Raw genomic sequence first — 18,883 nt, forward strand, 5'->3', positions numbered from 1 at the left:
GAGTTTTCAGGATTCTGATTCTGGCGGCACCCAGAAAAGGTGGGGAAAAGGTGGGGGGAGAGCGAAGTGACTTCTAAAGGTCGGAAAAAATGTGTGTGATGAAAACAAAGCCCCGAAGTAGTTGGGGGGGGGGGTGATCGCCATGGAAACAACCCGTACATAAAAGGCCTTTATGCCAGCCATTACCACACAAGGCTGGCGTGATGACAGAATGGGAGAGCCCCATTGTATGCCCATCTGAGCTCCTTGAAAGAGGGGCAGTAAACCACTGGTATTGTACTGTCCTAACAGTGGTGAAGCTTTTGAGCTGGTGTGTTGGCACGAAATGTTTAGTCGCTCAAGGAACTAATCAGTTTTGCAGTCTAGATTCCGTGAGGGAATGGAACGTAGTCAGTTCGACTGGGATTAAAACCTCATGGGCCAGGCAGAGGTTTGCAGAAGCAAAGGAAAGGTGCCGACTTGGCGATGGGCTGAAAAAGAAGACCTCGAAAAGAGGTCCAGTGGCAGAAGCAGGAAATGGAGGCCCAAAGGGTCCAACCGGGTGGGACTCTGAAGAAACATTGTGGTGTTTAAGACGGGCAATGGAAGTGAATGGGAGGAACCTTGTCCAAGACAAGATGACTAGCAAAAGTGGGACAAAGACAGGAAGCTGGGAGTGGGAGATTGAGGTGCAGACCTGAAGGAAGGTGGCTCGGAGGAGGAAATAGGAAGAGACATGGGGAGGGGTCCTGTTCTATTGACAGAAAGGAAGTGGATAGACAAGGGAAGCCAGGGGTCAGGGAGTCAAGGGCATATAAAGCTGGATCCCATGGCTGGTTCTCTGCCCAAGCTGCTCAAACACTGGGGAGGGGGCAGCATAGCAAGGAGAGCATCGATACACTGCAAGCACTGGAGGTGAATGGAAGGCACCGTCATTGGCTCAGGTGGAGACTGGCGTGTGTGTGTGTCACTCTCCACCAGAGCCAGCTTGGTGTAGTGGTTAAGAGCGGTGGTTTGGAGCAGTAGAGTCTGATCTGGAGAACCGGGTTTGATTCCCCCCACTCCTACACATGAGAGGCGGACGTTGATCTGGTGGACTGGATTTGTTTCCCTGCTCCTTCACACAGGAAGCCAGCTGGGTGACCTTGGGCTAGTCACAGCTCTCTCGGCCCCACCTCCCTCGCAGGGTGTCTGTCATGGGGAGGGGAAGGGAAAGGTGATTGTAAGCCAGTTTGATTCTTCCTTAAGTGGTAGAGAAAGTTGGCTTATAAAAACCAGCTCTTCTTCTTCACACTGCCATTGGCTAGACCCAACAGATCATGGGTGTCCTTTGCTGTGAGTGACCAAATATCTCAGCCTGGTTTTGCTGGACCTCAACAGGAGAATTCTGCTAGTGGAGCCCCTTGAAGGGGTGGCATGGGCCAAAAAAGCTGTTGTCGTGATGGGGATGGAGTTCCCATGCTGATCTGAACCAGCCAGTCAGTTCTTTGGCTATGGGCTACCAGCCGCCATGGGGAGGGAAAGAGGAGGAGGAGGAGGTTTTTATATGCCGACTTTCTCTACCACTTAAGGAAGAATCAAACTAGCTTACAATCACCTTCCCTTCCCCTCCCCACAACAGACACCCTGTGAGGTCGGTGGGGCTGAGAGAACTCTAAGAGAGCTGTGACTAGCCCAAGGTCCCCCAGCTGGCTTCATGTGGAGGAGCAGGGAAACAAATCCAGTTCACCAGATTAGCCTCCGCCGCTCATGTGGAGGAGTGGGGGATCAAACCCGGCTCTCCAGATCAGAGTCCCCCGCTCCAAACCACCGCTCTTGTCCACTACACCACACTGGCTCCCAGCAGGGGCCCTCGGGCTGTCTCGTGACTAGCCTCAAGTTATTCCACCGTGTCACCAGCGCCTTAAGATCATCATCTCTGGGAAGGAGCAAGTGCAACTTCCCATACCTGAGCTGTGAGTAAGTAGCCGTGGAGAAGTCTGGGGGCAGACCGAGCTGCTCGCCGGCGCCCTCGTTGGCATCCCATGACTCCCCGCATTGTGACTCCAGAATTACGCAGTCATCTTGAACAAATAATAAAAGTGCACCCCACCCAGGGTGTGGGATGTGTGGCTCTTACTCCATCGCTATCTGCCTGTCTCCACTCTGTCTATTCCCCCCCCCCTTTTTGGACTTAGAAATAAGTGAACTTGCAAAGACTTCTCTGCCTGTCACGATGCATTCCCGTTTCTCCGAACACAAACTTGAATTTGATTTCGTCCGGCCTTGTCGTCTCAGACAACGGTTCCTTTTTTGCCTCTCAGACCTTCGGTTACTTAAGAAAGGGAGTAATGTCAAGTCAGCCACGTACATTTTCCGATACACAAAGACTGGTGGAGCCAAAGGTCTGCTGTCTGAATGGGGAGAGGGGGGGTTAGTCAGCATGTCCTGAGCGAAGACAGATAAGGGCCCATTTCCTAGGCTGCCCTGATCAGAAAGTTAACAGCTGGTGACAGTAAGTCTGTCTCTTGTTCTGAAGTAATTGTTATCGTTTTGTAATATTTGCAGGCCTGGGTTTCTCAGATTAAAATATACAAAATCAAGGAGGACTGTATTCCTTTAGAAACTTATGCCACCGCTAGCACACGCAGACTTGTTTTGCTGAGGAAAATGGCCTCCCCGCCCCCCATCTTTTTGTGGAGAGGACATTACAGACTTGGCATGCCATTCGGGTGGCATATATGCCAGCGGGGGGAAGCGAGAAGGCAGATAACAATTTTGGCGTCCTCTGTGCTCCTCTCGCTCGGTGAAAGCAGAACTTTAAAAACGGGTTCTTTATAATTCTCAGCTTGGCCGGGAACTGATCTGTAAAAGGAAGGAGAGGGGAGTTTTGGAAACTTTGCTTTGAGAGATGGCCGGGCACAGGGAGAAAGAGAGTACCATTGTCTTCCAGCACATGGAACAGATGAGGCATGGGGGTTTGCAGGCATGGGGCAAGGTGAGCGCCACTCTCTGGCTGGTTCCGTGGAGATGCCGTTCTTGCCCCAGCTGCCCACGAAAGCATGTCTGGAGCATCGCTGCTTAGAAAAGCATGTGGGGCTGACTCACTGCACTGCAACATGAAAGGGGTTTTGTGCAACTGAAAACACAGGCTATTTTTAGACTAGGAAGGGGGGGCTCTTTGGAGGCTGCTGGCTGCTGAATCCCTGGACATGGTGACACTGGAGCTATCTCTGACAACTCTTTCAGACTCGCTCTGGTCCTTGGGTCTGGTTGGAAGGCACACGATGCAGTAGCCTTGCTCAAGACGATAAATTCCTGGGTCTTGCCTAGATGGGGAGACCTCGTGGGGACATTATGCAACGCCGTCTTTATGAATGCACACGCTCGAAAGCCACCTCATACTGATACAGACCATCAGTCCCATCAAGGTTACTTGGCTACTCAGACCGGCAGCGGCTCTCCAGGGTCTCAGGCAGAGGAACTTCACATCACCTACTGCCTGGTCCTGAGCTGCCGAGGATTGAACCTGGGACCTTCTGCATGCCAAGCAGATGCTCTACCACTGAGCCACAGCCCTGTCCCCTATAGAATGCATGAAGTCACCTTATGCTGAATCAGATCCTTGGTCCGTCAGTATTGTCTACTCAGACTGGCAGCAGCTCTCCATGGTCTCAGGCAGAGGACCTTCACGTCACCTACTGCCTGGTCCTTTTAACTGGAGGTGCCAAGGATTGAACCTGGGACCTTCTGCATGCCAAGCAGATGCTCTACCGCTGAGCCACAGCCCCGTCCCCTAAACACAGCTTTTACACTGGAAGAAAAGTGGGATTTAAATCTAATAATAGTCAAAACCACACAAAACAGCCAAACAAATGGCCCAGATCACTTCTCACTCCACTCCTCTATGTTAATTAATTTAATTTATTATCATTTGGATTTCTATCCCGCCTTCCCCAGCAAGGCTAGGGAGCTGTGTGTTAAGTGCCGTCAAGTTGCTTCCGACCCATGGCGATCCTATGAATCAGTGTCCTCCAAAACGTCCTATACTTAACAGCCTTGCTCAGGTCTTGCAAACTGAGTCAGTCCATCTTTTGTTTGGTCTTTTCCTGCTGCCTTCAACCGTTCCTAGCATTATTATCTTTTCCAGTGGCTCTTGTCTTCTCATAACATGACCACTTCTACTGAAGCACAAAACTGAGGAAGGTGCTTTGGTAATTGACACAGGAAATCTGATTTTGGGGGCCAGGGGAGGGCATGATAAAGGGATTCAAGTTATATATCTACACTTGGTTAGAGTTTTCTTTGCTACCCATCAACATAGTTCTACAGATAACCAACATAGTTCTACAGTTCTACAGATAATCAACATAGTTCTATATATAACCTTATATATATAAAATAGATGCATCCTGGATTCCACGCAATCAGTACTGCAGTGCAGTTGCTCTTACAACTTATTTATATGTTTGTTGTTGTTTGGCGCATGTCCCTTTTCTAACAGAGCAGTTCCTCAGTGGAACAGGCTTCCTCGGGAAGTGGTAAGCTTTCCTTCCTTCCCTGGAGGTTTTTAGGCAGAGGCTAGATGGCCTGGTGGTTCCATGACCTGTAATAGATAAAAGTATAGCCTTATCTCGTTTTCTAGCTAGAGGAAGTCTGTATGTGGCAAACTGGCGTGTATCTACCTTGCTAGTGGCGTTCAGTTTTTCACCTTATTGGAGTGTCATGGCTTCCAACTAGGGAATCATAGAATCATAGAGTTGGAAGGGACCACCAGGGCCATCAAGTCCAACCCCCTGCCCAATGCAGAAAATTCACAACTACCTCCCCCCTCCACACCCCGTGACCAGAAGATGGCCAAGATGCCCTCCCTCTCATCATCTGCCTAAGGTCACAGAATCAGCATTGCTGACAGATGGCCATCTAACCTCTTCTTAAAAACCTCCAGGGAAGGAGAGCTTACCACCTCCCGAGGAAGCCTGTTCCACTGAGGAACCGCTCTAACTGTTAGAAAATTCTTCCTAATGTCTACGGAAACTCTTTTGATTTATTTTCAACCCGTTGGTTCTGATCCGACCTTCTTGAGCAACAGAAAACAACTCGGCACCCTCCTCTATCCTGGGAATCCTGGGAACTGTTCAGTATAGAGGCAAGCACGGGGGGGGGGGTCTGCCCATGGGTGCCATGGCACCCACCAACACCTTTCCTGGCACCTGTTAAGTATGTTTAGAAAGTGGGGCTTCTGCATAGTGGGGCTTCTGATTGGCCATTGAAGATTGAACCCCCAAAAAAGTTTCTTAAGCAGCAGCTGTCATCACAGCACAAGGATCTTCACTGCATGACTGAAGGTGTATGTAAGCAATAAAATGTTTTTTAAACAATATGTTCATTTTAAAAGGCATCCTGTTAAGCAGAGCTTCTGCCTGCAATGCTGAAGAGTTACTACTAGAGTTGTGCATAACCTCACTTCCTGCCGTTCTGGCTCAGACGTCTCCTTAGAAAGAGTGGTTTCCTGTCAATCAAGTTCCATGAATTTGGGCTTGCAACTAACTCCACCCGCTGGAAACACCAAGAGGTAATCACGCAGAGAAGAAGTCTTGAGTTAGAAGTATGCCCCCGTGCACCGTTTGCTTTGTTCTAGTTGGGACACATTCCTAAGTTTCAAGGCAGCTTTTATCTCCCTTTCCCTTCTTCAGGAGTTTTTGCCCCTTTTACATATGACTAATAAGAATGCATATTAAACAAAGGCACATGGTCAGCATAAGCAAAGTCTGGAAACATCCCCAACTTTTCAAAATCTTCTCCTCCCCCCCCCCCCATATGCTCTTAGCTGGCCGTTTAAAAATAGGCCACCCCAAGTGTTGTGAAGGAAAATATGAATGTCAAAGTACTATGAACTTTCTCGGGGTGGGGAGGCAGAATCACAACTGCAAAAAAGCTTCTGTGATACCGAGACCTGCATCACGTGCACAGTTCTTGCTTAGAGGTTCTGTTTGCAAGGGGGGGATGTGCTGCTGCTGGAATTGGGCTACTAAGGGGCAACCTAGTTTATCAGCAATTAGTAGCAACTTCTCGTAGCAAAACTGTAATGAATCCCAGGTCACATTTGTGTCGATGTTCTGGGTTAGATGTATAGATGCAAAATTTCCAGAAATTTTAAAGAAATGGGAGAATACCTGTGTTGTTGTTTTTTGCAGGGGGGGATTGGGGGGATATGATAACCATCTTCAAGTACTTGAAGGTCTGTCATATAGAAGATGGTGCCAGGGTTGAAATTAAATCAAAAGAGTTTCCGTCTAGATATTAGGAAGAATTTTCTAACAGTTCAAGCGGTTCCTCAGTGGAACAAACTTCCTTGGGAGGTGGTAAGTGCTCCTTCCCTGGAGGTTTTTAAGCAGAGGCTAGATGGCCATCTGTCAGCAATGCTGATTCTTTGACCTTAGGCAGATCATGAGAGGGAGGGCACCTTGGCCATCTTCTGGGCCTGGAGTAAGGGTTACTGGGGGTGTGGGGGGGGAGGTAGTTGGTAAATATCCTGCAATGTGCAGGGGGTTGGACTAGATGACCCTGGTAGTCCCTTCCAACTCTATGATTCTATTCTATGAAATACATACAATACATATTCTTTAAAACTGAATTGTCTTGATAAAGATCTTTACGCTATAGATTTTGCATGAGAAACCTTGGTTTTTAAAAGTATATCCAAAAAGAAAATATTTCATAGGGAATTTTTTCAGTGCTCCCAAAAATTTTCAGTTTTTCTAGTGAAAAACCTGAACAAAGCTCTCAGGGTGATCTCCCCAGATTTCACTGTATTCCCCCCCCCCACACCTTCATATCTGTTGACAGACCTAGTGCATCGGTTCTGTGAATGGCAACACTTATCCACGGCACAAGGACACCTTCCCTTGAAGTGCCTTGCGTCAGGGAACGCACTGCAGTTAGTGGAACAGACCTGCAGAATTAGGGTTGCCAGGTCCCTCTTCGCCACCAATGGGAGGTTTTTGCAATTGGCCACTTTGGCAGTTGGACTCTATGACATTTGTAATGCCTGTGTTATAATGTTAATTTCGAATCAATATAACACAGTGGGAGGTTGATAGTTCAAAGCAGCAGTTTATTGAGCTCAATATACATACCGGATGAAACTGCCCTAATGCGCAGGACAGTCTTCATACAGAACAAAGGATTGCTACCCCAGTTATAACTTCTGGTTAGGGATGTTCCAATTACGTCGACTTACTAAACATTGGTTGTCTGCCTTTCTTTAATTAACATAGTATATAGAGATTGGTAGAAGCTGTCTCTAAGCAAGCACTTGGTCTTGTGATTCACATTCCTAACAATGAAGGTAAGACACTGTTTTTCTCTACAGGGGAAAGCCTGTACCAGGCAATGTGTTCTGTTGGCCTCTTATAGTTATGGATGCCAACGTTCCCAAAGTTTCCATGTGTGGGTAGAATATATCTGCCTGATGCTATGCTCTATTCTTGAGCATAGCACCTCATGAACCTATGAATGTTTATACATATGAAAGAATATATGTTTTCCTATAAATGAAGTTTATAGGCACTTCACATTGAAATCCCTCCCCAAACCCTGCCCTCCTCAGGCTCCACCCCAAAAAATCTTCAGGTATTTCCCAAACCGAAACTGGCAACCCTATTAATCAGAATCACTTTTGTAGGTTAAAGCACTGGGCCGCTCTTCACCTTGTACGTTTTTTTTTTGTTTTTTTTTGCATTTACATGAAAAAAGCAGTGAGCCCAAAAGAGGATGTATTTAGCTGTAAAACGTGGACAGAAATAACCTCCAGTCGTTCTGCGTCCTCTACAAATCCCTCACTAGGAAGCAATTGATGTCCAGGGCATGTCAGCAGAGGTTATCCCTGGTAGCCCCACTAAACAGGCTCATCTCCTCGGAAGCAGTAGGCCAAGATGACAATATGCGATTGCAGTATTTTAATAACAGGGAAATGCAGGACTAGGGATTATTTTGTTTATTCTGTTTTTCATTTTTTTAATTCCACAAACTAAAAAACAAAACCACACACCAAGGGATTTTACTTATCTGTCTGAGCAGTCAATCACTTTGTGTGTTTAATGGGGTCACAAAAGCTTTAGCAAGGTCAGGAACCAAAATCATTTTGTGTGTGCTTTTTGTCAGTAATTTTATTGCTTGTTTATTTAGTGGTGTCTTGATATTTCTTTTCCTATTTCTCAATCTGCCTGCCTTGAAAATGTTTGCTCCTCCTCCTGTTTCTGTCACGTCCTGGCCCCCTCGCCTGTCTAATCCCGTTAAGAAATCATTTCCTTGTGCACCCGTAATTCCTGTCATAAAAACATAAAACACCCATCTATTTCAGGACATTTCCTGATCCAAATGAATAACACAGTGAGGGCATCTCTTTTTTCCCTCTTTCCCCAGATCTGTGGTCTTTCCATCCCCTGATGCAGGCATGTCATTTTGCTGTCCATTATTTTGTTACGAAGGCCTTTTATCTGTATACAGGCTGAGTATCCCTTATCCGGACTGCTTAGGACCAGAAGTGGTCCGTATTTTGGATCTTTCCATATATTGGAATATTTTTGAATTTTTTCCATATACATAATGAGATATAGAATCATAGAGCTGGAAAAGCCCACCAGGGTCACCTAGTCCAACCCCCTGCACAATGCAGGAAATTCATAACAACCTCCCACACACACACCCAGTGACCCCTACTCCATGCCCAGAAGATGGCCAAGGTGCCCTCCCTCTCATGATCAGCCTAAGGTCATAGAATCAGCACTGCTGACAGATGGCCATCTAGCCTCTGCTTAAAAACCTCCAGGGAAGGAGAGCTCACCACCTCCCGAGGAAGCCTGTTCCACTGAGGAAACTGCTCTGTTAGAAAATTCTTCCTAATGTCTAGATGGAAACTCTTTTGATTTAATTTCAACCTGTTGGTTCTGGTCCGACCTTCTGGGGCAACAGAAAACAACTCGGCACCATCCTCCATATGACATCCCTTCAAATACCTGAAGATGGTTATCATATCCCCTCTCAGTCTTCTCCTCTCCAGACTAAACATCCAGCTCCTTCAGCCTTTTTTCCTGGGACTTGGTCTCCAGACCCCTCACCATCTTTGTTGCCCTCCTCTTGACACGTTCCAGTTTGTCCACATCTTTCTGAAATTAAAGAATCATAGAATCATAGAGTTGGAAGGGACCACCAGGGTCAATTGCGGAGCCCAAAACTGAACTAGGTACTCTAGTGAAGTCTAACCAGAGCAGAGTAAAGTGATACCATCACTTAGCGTGTTTTTGGACACTATACTTCTGTGGATACAGCCCAAGATTGCATTTGTCTTTTTATCTACCGCATCACACTGCTGACTCTTGGGGATGGGACCCAAATTCATTTATGTTTTATATATGCTTTATACACATGGCCTGAATGTAATTTTAAACAGTATTTTAAATAATATTGTGAACAGTGAACCATCACAAAGCAAAGGTTTTACTGTCTCACCAGAATACCTGTATCAGCTGTTAAACAAGAGCAACAACAAACAACGGCAGGCTTTCAGTCTCCACCTATGATGCAGTGTACACTGTATTTCTTTTTTTTATGTGAGAGGAAACATTGGTCGTTTATGCCTGGGAGTTTTACCTGAGGTTTGTTGCTTGCTGGACCCATACTTTCCCATTGGGAATCTATGCACCAGCAGTCTCCAAGCTCAAATCAAGTCCCTGCCCACTCCTCCAAATGAGCGGCGGAGGCTAATCTGGTGGATTTGTTTCCCCACTCCCACACACGAAGCCAGCTGGGTGACCTTGGGCTAGTCAGTTCTATTAAGAGCTCTCTCAGCCCCACCTACCTCACAGGGTGTCTGTTGTGGGGAGGGGAAGGGAAGGTGATTGTGAGCCGGTTTAAGTCTCCCTTAAGTGGTAGAAAAAGTCGGCATATAAAACTTCTTCTCCTGTTACCTGAGAATTTTTAACCAGTGGTGACGTAAATTGAGCCTTAGGTGTTCCTCGTGGAAAGTACCCATCACCAAGCTGTGACCCCCACATCATGCCAAAATACAGGACCAAAACCGGCTTCCTCCCAAGCATTATTTCCCATATGCAACCGGCAGGAAGCAGTGTGAAAGGCAGGACCATGTATGAGAGAGATAGACAATCAGGCAGACAGACAGATAACCACAAAGCTATTTCCCTAAACCCGTTTAGGAGCTAAAGCTATCGTGAGCTGCGCAGTCAAGGCACGCCTGCAGAAAGAAAAAGGGGACAGATCTCACCGGGCCTTGTAAATCTCCACAGGTCTGTTTTGTGTCTCTTGACCGTGAGTTTTTCCACAGTTGATGCCTCTTCTGTAAGTCCCAAAAAAGGCATGAAGATATTATCAGGCAGACGCGGCTGCATACCACGCAGGCATTTCAACCACATCGTGTCCCCATTCCACGTTGAGGTGACTTTCTGTCAACAGCAAACGGGGAAAGCGATGAAAGATGTGGGAGCAGCGGGGTGTGTGTGTGTGCTTACTGTCCAAATGGTTTAATGTTAGAGAAAAGACAGTGGCAAGCGCCGCTCCAGGTGCTTTATAAGAACATAAGAACATAAAAAAGGCCCTGCTGGATCAGACCAAGGCCCATCAAGTCCAGCAGTCTGTTCACACAGTGGCCAACCAGGTGCCTCTAGGAAGCCACAAACAAGACTACTGCAGCAGCACCAACCTGCCTGTGTTCCACCGCACCCAAAATAATAGGCATGCTCCTCTGATACTAGAGAGAATAGGTATGCAGCATGACTAGTATCCATTCTAACTAACAGCCATGAATACCCCTCTCCTCCATGAATATGTCCACTCCCCTCTTAAAGCCCTCCAAGCTGGCAGCCGTCACCACATCCTGGGGCAGGGAGTTCCACAATTTAACTATGCGTTGTGTGAAAAAATACTTCCTTTTATCTGTTTTGAATCTCTCACCCTCCAGCTTTAGCAGATGACCCCGTGTTCTAGTATTATGGGAGAGGGAGAAGAAGTTCTCCCTGTCCACTCCAAACCATGCATAATTTTATAGACCTCTATCATGTCTCCCCTCAGCCGCCTTCTTTCCAAGCTAAACAGCCCTAAGCGCCTCGAGAAACAGAAAAGGCCTTCAAAGGAACAACCAGCAATCGTTTGCAAAAGTTTGTTTGCTTTCGATCAGTTTAGGTTTGAAACCAATAAAAATAGAGAAAAATCTGTTAAGCCCAAGAGGGCTAGCCAAGGAGCTCTTAAGTGCAAATTTCATTATGGACAAGAATTTACACAAGTCTCAAGATTCTGCCCCTTTACCTGAAATGCCAGTCTACCTTACAGGGCTGATTGATGTGAATACTTATATAAATGCTAAAAATAATTTTTTGCCGTCAAGTCATAGCTGACTTATGGTGACCCCTGGTGGGGTTTTCAAGGCAGGAGACATTCGGAGGTGGTTTACCATTGCCTGCCTCCACGTCACAACCCTGGTCTTCCTTGGAGGTCTCCCATCCAAATACTAGTCAGGGCCGAGGCTGAGAGTGTATGGGGAGGGGCCATGGCTCAGTGGTAGAGCATCTGCTTGGCATGCAGAAGGTCCCTGGTTCAATCCCCGGCATCTCCAGTTAAAGGGACCAGCCAAGTAAGTCTGAAACCTCTGCCTGAAACCCTGGAGAGCCGCTGCCAGTCTGAGTAGACAATACTGACCCTTGATGGACCAAGGGGGCCTGGTTCAGTAGAAGGCAGCTTCGTGTGTGTCCATGTGGTGTTCATGAGCCTGGCCCAAGATCACCCAGTGTGCTTCCATGGCAGAGTGAGAGTTCGAACCTGGTTTTCCCAGGTCCTAGTCTAACACCTTAACCACTAAACCACGCTGGCTGATAGTAACAACCTAGGACCAGAGAATACCAACCTTATGCCGTGGGAATCTTCCAGTTTGCTTAGAGGGTAACCTGAGGCTCTGACGCAGGTGTTCCCACCTTTAAAGGTCAGGTAGAGTGGGACTTTCTCAGTGATAGCCCCTAGCCCTATAAAAATGCACGCACACACACACACACCAGAGATTGACTTGGCGATCACCTCGTCATCTTCTTTTATGGCACCAACCAAGTTTTATTTCAGTGAGCTTTAGGAGAGCCGGTAGCAAGGACATTTTGCAGCCGCTGCCATTTTATCCCGTTGTTTAATTCTGCAGGTTTTTGTTGTGCTGTATATTTTAGTCTGGTTTTTATTTTGCCTTAGGTTTTGTGTTTGAGTTGTGCTTTATTTGTGCATCAGGTGCTTTGGAGACCGAATGGTGGGGCTGAAACGTTTTCAAGAAAATTAGAATAATAGAATCATAGAGTTGGAAGGGACCTCCAGGGTCATCTAGTCCAACCTGCACATTGCAGGAAATTCACAACTACCTCCCCCACACACCCCCAGTGACCCATACTCCATGCCCAGAAGATGGCCAAGATGTCCTCCCTCTCATGCTCTGCCTAAGGTCATAGAATTAGCATTGCTGACAGATTAAATACTTGTGAGTTTGCAATGATGTATTGCAATTTCTTCAAAACAAATTCTGAGCAGCAGAATCAAACCGTCTGGGACCAAGCCTGATTATGATCTTTCTGTTGTTATCTGCGTGATCATTTACTGGCTGGGAGGGAGGGGCAGGTTGCCGTGAAGCGCTGCTGAAACTGAGGCTGTTACCAAGCTGCTTCCCTCCGTTGGGAACTTCCTGTGGTTTTCGCATCTGATCAGAGACTCGATGGCTGACACTGTCTGGTAAACCTGGGCCTGTATAGCTACATATCCGTGTCTCAGATGTCTGCTTTGTCGGGGGTCAGAGGGGGGAGAGCCTCGCTGTGGCTGCTTACATAAACAGTGTTAGCATCCCGTTGAACAACTGGGGAGCAGGGTTAGCCGGACTACGCTACGAGGTGCCGCACCTGTCTGGTTCATTTGCTCAGCGGCCACTCTGCAAACATGGGGGCTAAGTTTGAGAAAAAATACTTTGACCTTGATCGCCAAAAACCCGTCTGGGTAGATGCATCCTTTTTTTTTTTTATTAAAATTTTATTGGATTTTATAATACAAATTTCCCATATTAACAAACAACAATAATGGTAACATGTAATTCTAAATCCTAACTAGATGTTGTTGTAATTTCTTATATACGTTATAAACTACCAGATAACGGAAAATTTTTCAACTTCCCCATCATCTCCGTCCGCCTCTTAATAAAGTATTCTAACCCATCGTGATTGGTCTGATCTTCTTATATCTCAGTTAAGTTTCATATAACATATTCTATAAGTATAATTAATTGTAATTCTGGTTATTAATAGTATCGTTTAGATCAGATTAAAAGGTAGTCTTCCATTTCCCCCAGTCCTAATTCATATTGACAATATTTCATCCAAGCCTCCCATTCCCCCATAAATCGTACATTGTCTTTTTGATTTAAAATGGCTGTAAGTTTTGCCATTTCCACCAGTTCAAACATTTTCGAAATCCAGTCTTTTTTCCCTGGGATTTCTGCCCCTTTCCATTTCGCTGCAAAGAGCAATCTTGCTGCTGTTGTAGCATAAATCAGAAAAGTCCTTTGTGTTAACAAGTCATCAGGTATCATGCTTAGTAGCATCATTTCAGGTGTCTTGGGTATATTTTTTTGTACCATCAGCCTTACTTCATTATAAATCATATCCCAAAACTCCTTAACTTTATCACAGGTCCACCACATATGATAAAAAGAACCAATTTCTTTATTACATTTCCAACATTTAGGGGATGTCACTTTATAAATCCTTGCAATCTTCTTAGGTGTTAAATGCCATCTATACATCATTTTATATATATTTTCTCGAATTGACTGCGCATTTATTCCTTTCAAGTCTTTCGCCCATAATCTTTCCCATTTATTTAAAGCAATATCATGTCCCACAGTTTGAGCCCAGTTAATCATTGTTGGTTTAATTATTTCCTGCTCACAATAAATTGTTAAAAGAAGATTATACATTTTAGAGATCAGTTGAGTGTTATTATCTAATAACATCCTGTGAAAAGGCGATTTTTCTTTAGAGAATCCATTCTTCATATCTTGTGTAAATACTGATTTAATTTGATGATATTGAAGCCATTGTAAATCATCTTTAAGTAACTGAAAGTCTTTTAGTGAGCTTTTTTTTCCTTCTCAGTTAATTAACTCTTGGTAGGTGATAAATTTGTCCAATCTAAGTGGGCGTAATGTCAACATTTCTTGAGGTGATATCCACATGGGTAGATGCATCCTTTTAAACCTGAAACTCTCCTTCCCCTCCCCCATTCCTTACACACAGATAAATTTAGAGAGGGCTCACATGTGAACACATAAAGCTGCCTTATACTGAATCAGACCCTTGGTCCATCAAGGTCAGTATTGTCTACTCAGACTGGCAGCAGCTCTCCAGGGTCTCAGGCAGAGGTTTTTCACATCAACTGCTTGCCTAGCCCCTTTAACTGGAGATGCCAGGGATTGAATCTGGGACCTTCTGCATGCCAAGCAAATGCTCTTCCACTGAGCCACGGCCCCCTCCCCTAATATGATATCAATCAGACCCTTGGTCCATCAAAGTTAGTATTGTCTGCTCAGAGCGGCAGCAGCTCTCCAGGGTCTGAGGCAGGGGTCTTTCGCATCACCTACTTGCCTAGTCCCTTTAAGTGGAGATGCCGGGGGTTGAACCGGGGACCTTCTGCATGCCAACCAGATGCTCTACCATTGAGCCATGGCCCCTCCCCAATGAGGAATAAGCTTACTCCCCACTAAAGGCTATTGGTGGCAGAAAGTGCCGTCAAGTCGCAGCTAACCTCTGGTGATCCCGTAGGGTTTTCAAAGCAAGAGAGGTTCCGAGGTGGTTTGCCCTTTCCCGCCTCTGCGTAGCAACCTTGGACTTCCTTGGTGGTCTCCCACCCAAGTATTAACCAGGCCCACCCTGCTTAGCTTCTGAGATCTGATGACATCAGGCTAGCCTGGGCCATCCAGATCAGGGCAAGACTATTGCTACTCTGCAAATACAATCTAGGCCCTAGTTCTCACTGCAATGGTAAGCTTCTGCCTTGTTCCATGTCAGATTGCATGGGAGCTTTCATGGTTGAGAGCTTAGGGAAGGGGCTGTGGCTCAGTGGTAGAGCATCTGCTTGGCATGCAGAAGGTCCCAGGTTCAATCCCCAGCATCTCCAGTTAAAGCGACTAGGCAAGTAGGTGATGTGAAAGACCTCTACCTGAGACCCTGGAGAGCCATTGCCAGTCTGCCGATACTGACTTTGATGGACCAAAGGCCTGATTCAGTATAAGGCAGCTTCATGTGTTCTCCATACCCCCCTCCAAATCCTGCACACAGAAAGCTACCATGTCAGGGAGAAGGCAATGTTAAGGACCGGAGGAGCACATGATTGTGTTGAACGTGCTCAGATGCAGGTTTACCACCTCGGTGAGAAGGCTCCTCATACAAAGTGGTTCATGCTCTCTAAGGAGGTGGCATTATACGTGGTGGTGAAAAGTGCCGTCGAATCACAGTTGACTTACTGCGGCCCCGTAGGGTTTTCTAGGCAAGTGAGTCCTTCAGAGGTGGTTTGCTATCACCTGCCTCCGTGTGGGCTGAGAGAGTTCTGAGAGAACTGTGACTGGCCCAAGGTCACCCAGCAGGCTTCATGTGGAGGAGTGGGGAATCGAACCCAGTTCTCCAGATTAGAGTCCGCCACTCGTAACCACTACACCACGCTGGCTTAATCCCCCCAAATCTCTTAGTTGCTTAGTTGGTCTCTTACTAAGGATGCTTTCACACATGCCAAATATTCACCCAACTTGCAGTACATCAAACCTTTCCACCCTGCAGACTACCTTGGATTCCTGGAAGTATCCAAATATCGAAGGGCCTTTACTCTTGCGCGTTTCAATACCTTACCTTCAGCTATCCTGGAAGGCAGGTATCTTCGTACTCCCTTTCATCAACGATTATGCCTATGCAAAACAGAGAAAGTGGAAACAATAGAACATGTTCTGCTGCGATGTCCCTTCTACAGTGACATAAGATCGCAGTACATTCTCCCCATATTGTCATCCTTTCCTGGGAGATAGGAAGAAGCTAAAGTTTCCCTTCTCTTAGCAGACTCCTCTCGGGAGATAACCACCCGCCCAAGTAGCCAATTTTTTCCTCCGGTCTAGTGGGATTTGTAAACAGCTAATTGAAAACCTTTCCCCATAGAAGATCTTTCCTCCTCTTCATCCTTCCCAGAATCATCAACTTTTATTATTTTATTATTTTAATCTAACTTTGATTTTTATTGAGAGCTAATATTGTATCGAAATAAAACTTGATTGTTTGACATGCCAAATAATGCACTTTCAATCCACTTTGCAGCTGGATTTTACTGTGTGGGACGTCAAAATCCACTTGCAAACGATCATTAAAGTGCATTGAAAGTGGATTGGAAGTGCATTATTCTGTATGTGCGAAAGCACCCTTAGTTGCTAACGGACTCAAATGTAGCTCTTAGCAGGTCCAAACTGTGAACTGGTCTTTTTTTTTCTTTTCCTTTTTTGGCTATTACTGCCTAGTCCTGTGCATGCATACTCCGGAGTAAGCCTTGCTGAGTTGAGTGCAACTTAAAGCCAGGTGAGGTGGCATGGGACACTGGCCTACGTGCATCCAGTGCTTTATAATCCGTGTTGAGGTATTTAACTAGGTGATAACACTCTCTGCCCACAATTTACAGGTGGGAGGACTGGCTGTGGGGAAAACGCGGCTTGTGGGATCGGAGCCCGCGGGGGCCCATTATTAACAGGCAAAGAAGCCCCAGGCGCGTGCTGGCCCTGTTCTGCTTCTGTCACGGCCTGGCACTTTGTACATAGCCTTACCCACATCCTTATAAATAATGGAGTAGGATATGTTTTATCTCCCCCTGAAATGATTGCTGAAATGTGGCTTTTATTTGAACCCCTGCCAAGCTCTTGTCACTGGCAGAATTTAGAAGTTGGTGTTTTTTTTAAAAAAAAGTCTTTAATTGTTTTGGTCTCTCCCTTCCCTGCCCTCTTGGTATGAGCATCCCAACAGAAAATATCAGATAATGCTTTTTCTGAGAATACCACGGAGGGGCTGTGGCTCAGTGGTAGAGCCTCTGCTTGGCATGCAGAAGGTCCCAGGTTCAATCCCCGGCATCTCCAGTTAAAAGGACTAGGCAAGTAGGTGATGTGAAAGACCCCTGCCTGAGACCCTGGAGAGCCGCTGCCAGTCTGAATAGACAGTACTGACTTTGATGGACCAAGCATTCAGTATAAGGCAGCTTCAAGTGTTCATGTTCATGTGCAAAATACCTAGTGGTTTGTGCTTTTCTCAGCCTCAGCCGAGCCGCAGTCACAGAAAGAGAGTCAGGAGAAGGGAGAGTGCACATTTCTTACGTGCTAAGGAACCGGGTATAGAGTCACCAGCTCTGGTTCGGGAAATTCCTGGAGATTTTAGGGGTGGAGCCTGGGGAGGGCAGGGTTTGGGAAGAGGAAGGACCTCAAGTGGGGTACCATGCCATAGAGGCCCCTCTCCAAAGCCACCATGTTCTCCAGGGGGATTGATCTCTGGAGTCTGTAGATTGAGTTGTAATTCCAGGAGATCTCAAGGCATCACGTGGAGGTTGGCAACCCTAGCAGGGTGGGAGGTGCATTCTTGACCCATTTCTTCCAGAAGGTCAACATGATCAATGGATGCTGAGCAAGAGGTGGAAATGAGAGGCGAAGGCTAGGCAGAGTAGGCCAGCCCCTTAAAGTTTTGAAGGAAAGGATTAGAATGCAGTAAGGGCAGCACCTTGGTGACTTCCTCCAGGAATGTGCATTCTGGTGGCCAAACAGACCTCAAACATAAGAATCAGAGACATGGGTCTCTGTTCCAAGAAAGGTTCTGGTCTTTGGCTTCCTAGGGAACCAGCATGGTGTGATGGTTAAGAGCGGTGGACTCTGATCTGGAGAACCAGGTTTGATTCCCCACTCCTCCACATGAGCGGCAGACTGTAATCTGGAGAACCGGGTTGGTTTCCCCACTCCTCCACACAAAGCCAGCTGGGTGGCCTTGGGCAAGTCACAGCTCTGTTAGAGCTGTCTCAGCCCCACCTACCTCACAGGGTGTCTGTTGTGGGGAGGGGAAAGGAAGGTGATTGTAAGCCTGTTTGATTCTTCCTTAAGTGGTAGAGAAAGTCGGCATATAAAAAACAACACTTCTTCTTCGGCTCCTTTTACATCCGAGGAGCCCATTCCATTCCTAATTTTATCGGCAAACTTTGCTTCTTAGAAGAATCTGTCTCGCTACTCCACCGCCTCCCTCCAATGCCCACCCACCCTCTCTGATTCAACTTTGCTTTCTCCTTTCCAGAAGTTTCCAGAGCTGAAGTTCAAGTACGTTGAGGAGGAGCAACCGGAGGAGTTCTTCATCCCCTACGTCTGGTCCCTCGTTTACAACTCTGCCGTGGCCCTTTACTGGAACCCGCAAGACATCCAGCTCTTCACCATGGATTCGGGCTGAAAGGGGGGAGCCTGTGCGTCTCTGTGGCCGTCCCCCCTGCCAGAACACACTCTTTAAACCCAAAGCCTACTAAGAAGGACGCTTGTTTAGCCTTGTCTGGTCCTGCTGCTGTTTCCAGGGGTGGGGGGCGGCATCCAGAAGCCAGAATATTATGGGATGAGACTGGTATGCTAACCTTCATTTGTATATTTTGTAAAAACCCGGAGACTTTCCAGGTGGCCCTGGGGAATGGCGGCTTCAGGCATGAAGCAAGATATTGGTACCAGCTGGGTTCTTCTAAATGTCATATGGATGGACGTGGGGGGGGGGAATACCTTTAGATTGAGAAATCAGCATTTGCAGCTTGATTTCCTTCCAAACTGCTGTGGGCTGGTTGCGCTTCAATCGGGCTT

The 18,883-nt window shown here is 46.6% G+C and overlaps 1 protein-coding gene across 2 annotated transcripts in view; it reads left to right on the forward strand.

Moving 5' to 3' along the window:
* DYM (dymeclin) overlaps window positions 1-18,492 on the forward strand; it is a 227,244-nt gene extending 208,752 nt beyond the window's left edge. For both annotated transcript variants that reach the window (XM_056847950.1, XM_056847951.1), the window contains one exon: window positions 18,342-18,492. In XM_056847950.1, the coding sequence (XP_056703928.1) occupies window positions 18,342-18,491 (150 nt within the window). In that variant the 3' untranslated portion in view covers window position 18,492. The remainder of the gene's footprint in view (window positions 1-18,341) is intronic.
* Window positions 18,493-18,883: the final 391 nt, after the last annotated feature.

The sequence above is a fragment of the Euleptes europaea genome, chromosome 4, assembly GCF_029931775.1.
Source record: "Euleptes europaea isolate rEulEur1 chromosome 4, rEulEur1.hap1, whole genome shotgun sequence".
Classification (NCBI taxonomy): Eukaryota; Metazoa; Chordata; class Lepidosauria; order Squamata; family Sphaerodactylidae; genus Euleptes; species Euleptes europaea.